We start from the raw sequence: 3,906 nt of genomic DNA, 5'->3' as shown, positions 1-3,906 counted from the left end.
GTAGCGCAGAGAAACCCGCGCGCACGGCGACCTCTGCAAGCATCTGTCTGCGTCTTCAAGCTGCGCTGTGTGCGCGCGCGTGTGTACGCCAGTTGTAACGGAGTGTGGAGCGGTAGAAGTTGATCATTGGGCCAACAACCCTTCTCCTCTGCGCAAGCGGCAGCATGTATGCGCAGCCGGAGTACTGCGATCCGCCTGCTGAATGGCGGTGAGGGAAAGAGGGGACCGGTTATCACTTGCGCAAGGCGTCGGGACCCACCTTTGCCTTCACGTTCATCACGGCTATGCGCGCGGGCTTCGCCTCCTTCACCGGCATCGACGGCTTGTAGGAGGTCACATCCCCCTCCTGGTCTTCCTCGGCGATCACGTTTGCCTGGAGCTCCGCCAACTCGGCATGCATGCGCTGCCGATCCTCCTTCGAGATGTCCGACGCGTGCTTCGAGCGGTGGCCGAAGAAGTCCTTAATGTTCGAAAGGAAGCTACCCGTGCTGTTGCTGCTGCCCTTGCTGGAGGACCCCCCACCGGACGAGGAGGCCTTGATCTGCTGACCATCCGAGCCGGATAAGGGGGGCATGGTCTTGGCTTTCGCCTCGGCCGCCGGCGCAGGGGGGACCTTGGCTCTCAGAGAGAGCTGCTGAGTCTGCATAAAGCGGCGGCGTGGGTCTGACGCCAGGATGGGCTTCGTATAGCCGTGGGCAGTGAAGAAGGGGTGTCGCAGAACCTCCTCAGAGGTGATCCGCTTCGAGGACTCTTGGTCAAGCATCTTTAGGATTAGGTTCTTCGCCTCTGCGGAGATGGAGTCCCAGCCGTGATTTGGGTTGAAGAGGACACCGTGGTCAATCCTGCGGAGGAGGTCGCGACGGTCCTGCCCGGTGCGCACCTGACCATGGAACGGCGGCCGGCCGCAGAGAAGTACATAGAAGACTACGCCGGCAGACCACACATCCACGCTCTTGACAAGTCGCTGGTTCGTGCAGAGCGGCTTGGCACCCTGTTCTTCAATGCCGCGGATCACCTCAGGCGCAATGTAAAAGGATGTACCACACGGCGTACTACAGACGTCCCACTCCATGACAACTTTGGCAAGACCAAAGTCCGCGATTTTTACCTCCACATTCAGCTTCTCCAGCGGGATGCTGTTGATGTCGGACATCACCTGGAGCCCCTCCACGCGCGTCGCCGACTCGGAGTCGTCGTTGGCTGCGCTGTTGTCAGAGGTGCTCTGGCTGTTCGCCTCACTCTTGACGACGACGTTGATGAGGATGTTCTCTGGCTTAATGTCACGGTGCACAATACTCTGCTCGTGCAGGTAGGCAATACCAGACATTAGCTGGTGCATGATGGCGCGCGAGAGGTCCTCGTTGACGGTTTTGTTGCGCACAATAAACTCAAACAAATCTTCGTTCATGAGGTCGAGGGCGAAGTACACCTTGTCAGGGGTCTGCACCGCTTCATGCAGCGTGATGATGCTGGGGTGGCAGGTGCGGCGCAGAATCTCCTTCTCGTGCGCCACCATCTCGCCCTTCTTTCCAACCAGCTGCGAGCGTATCATCACCTTCAAGGCGCGTATAGTGCCGGTAGGTTTGTGGCGCACCGCCAGAACCTCGGAGAAGCCACCCTTACCAAGGAGCTTGCCGTTATTGACATCGTAGAGAGAGTGAATGTCGACTCCGTCCAGCGCCGGCGTCGCCGGGACGTTTACCTTGGGCGGCAGAACAGACATGGTGCCTCCAATCGTACGCCTGTGAGAGGCTGCGCGGCGATGAGTCAGTGAGAAAGGCCGACGCGCAAGAGAGAAAAGCCGAGCAAAGGTGGTAGGGCACACACACACACACACACACGCACAAAAAAAACGTATGCGTTCGATGCGGTGGTGGATGGGCGGGATGGTAGCGGAGGAGGGGCGGGATGTTAGTGGATCTGCAACAGTACCAAGCGCGCGGAGAAGGTGTAAAGAGCGACAGAGAGAGAAGGAGAGAGAAAAAAAGAAGGATGGTAAGAGAGATATATAGCGGGGTGCATACTACCCGCTCTTCTGCAGGGGGTGGTGGTGGCGGTGGTGTGCGGGGGCAGCGCAGCAAGTGCAGCGGGCTGACTCACTCTCTACTGACCGCCTCTCTACCACCTGCTGGCTTTGTCTACTTCCGTTTTTCCTCGGTCATCTGCATTCCTCGTCTCTTGCTTCGCATGTCTTCTTGCGCCCCTGTTCCCCGCCGTGGGGTTTGTGCAAGAGACACGCCGTTTCGAATATTTTTTTTTATGTGTGTCTTGCTCTCTGCGGGTGTTACGACTGAATAGCACACAGACAGACGAATGCACACGCGACTCGCACTTCGCACGCCACAGAGGCGCGAGGGGGGGGGGTAAAGAAACGAAGCCGAAAAAAAAGAAACTGAAGAAAGGCAGGGCATCGCACACGCACACACACACAAAAGAGCGAAACAAACATGCAAGCAGTTTAGCTGCCGGGGAAGACGAGTGAGTCCAGAGAGAGGGAGGGTGGGAGCGCGCGCGGTGACGCTGGGCACCACCTGGAGAGTTGCTCTACTGACCTCCTTTAACAAGCAAGACTGGCGTGGATAATGCAGAGGAGAAACATGCGGTGGGTGTTGGAGTAGTAACAAGGGCTCTTCCTCACCAGTAACGCAGAAAACACACACGCACACACCAAAGAAAGGAGCAGAAAAATACAGCTGTGTGTGTGCGTGTGCGTGTGCGTGTGTTTCGAGAGGGGATGGGTGCGGCGGCCAGAAGGGGCTGAGGCGCTTCGTTTCGTGAACACAGGACCAAGCGAAGGAAGCAGTAAACATACACATGCAGACAGCAGCATTGTGCGAAGCCGAGTCTTGTTCTGCTTTGCTGACCGCGGCTCTCTATTTTTTTTGCTGTTGTTGTTGTGTTTCGCTTAATCTTGCGTGCTTGTTCAAAACCTTCCCAACCGTGTTTATGCTTTTTTGTTCCCTCATCCGACGCACGTCTCCGCCTCCTTTTTTTTTGCACGTTGTCTTTGAAAGTCAAAATTTTTTTCCCGGATTCACTCCTCTCTCCACCGGTTCGAGCCTGCCCTTCAAAACTCAGAAAAAGACATCAGCCCAACACTGCATCCACGCACATACACACAATCGTACGTTGCACTCATGCACACACACATATATATATATATACATACACACAGAGAGACACAAGGAACGAAATCAAGGTAGGAGGGGGAGGGGCATGTCTCTGGGCATGTGAAGGTGGCGTATGTATGTGCACCGACGCCTGTGTGAGCACATTAAAGTGAGCGAGCCAGAGAAAGTGTATGCGTATGGGGATAGGCTCTGGAACGCCAACGTAAAAAAAAATCAAAAAAGAGAAGCAAAGAAGCCAAGGAAGAAGCCCCCATTGACGTCCGTGTACGTCCTGCTAAAAAATCACGCACACACACACACACACACACACTAGAAACAGCCGCAGAAAACAACGGAGTTTCTGTTTTCCTTGTCATGTCGTGTATATATGTGCATGTAGGTGTGTGTGTGTGTGTGAGGAGCACAGCTGACCGACACCCCGGCAAAGGAAGAGAACCAAACCAGCAAGCAAATAAATGGAACGTGGCATGCCCCTCACGAAGGTGTGTTTGAACGTGTTGCGCGATGAAAGGGTGGAGGCGGGGGAGGGGGAAACATAAAAAAAAAACACCAACAACAGAAGCACCGAAAGAAAAATAAAACAGAGAGGGAGAGAGGGGGAATCATGGCATGCGCAGATGAAACAAAGACAAGAAGCAAATTACAGGATGAAAACAAGGCGCTCAAGAGAGAGAGGGGGGGGGTACAGATGAAGATGATGGCATGTAGGAGATGGTGAGAGAAAGAGGGGTTAAGCCCAAGACGACGGCAACGAAGAGAGGTGTGAAGGCGGTAA

General features: G+C 55.0%; 1 protein-coding gene across 1 annotated transcript; it reads right to left on the bottom strand.

Moving 5' to 3' along the window:
* Positions 1-232: 232 nt before the first annotated feature.
* LMXM_34_1050 (putative protein kinase) lies at positions 233-1,723 on the bottom strand (the record flags this gene model as incomplete). Its single annotated transcript, XM_003879053.1, has 1 exon — positions 233-1,723. One exon carries the CDS (start codon positions 1,721-1,723, stop codon positions 233-235), a length of 1,491 nt encoding a protein of 496 aa, XP_003879102.1.
* Positions 1,724-3,906: the final 2,183 nt, after the last annotated feature.

Source organism: Leishmania mexicana, chromosome 34 (genome assembly GCF_000234665.1).
Source record: "Leishmania mexicana MHOM/GT/2001/U1103 complete genome, chromosome 34".
NCBI classification, from domain to species: domain Eukaryota; phylum Euglenozoa; class Kinetoplastea; order Trypanosomatida; family Trypanosomatidae; genus Leishmania; species Leishmania mexicana.
The sequence above is the reverse complement of the archived record's forward strand: the minus strand, read 5'-3'. Positions and strand labels throughout refer to the sequence as shown.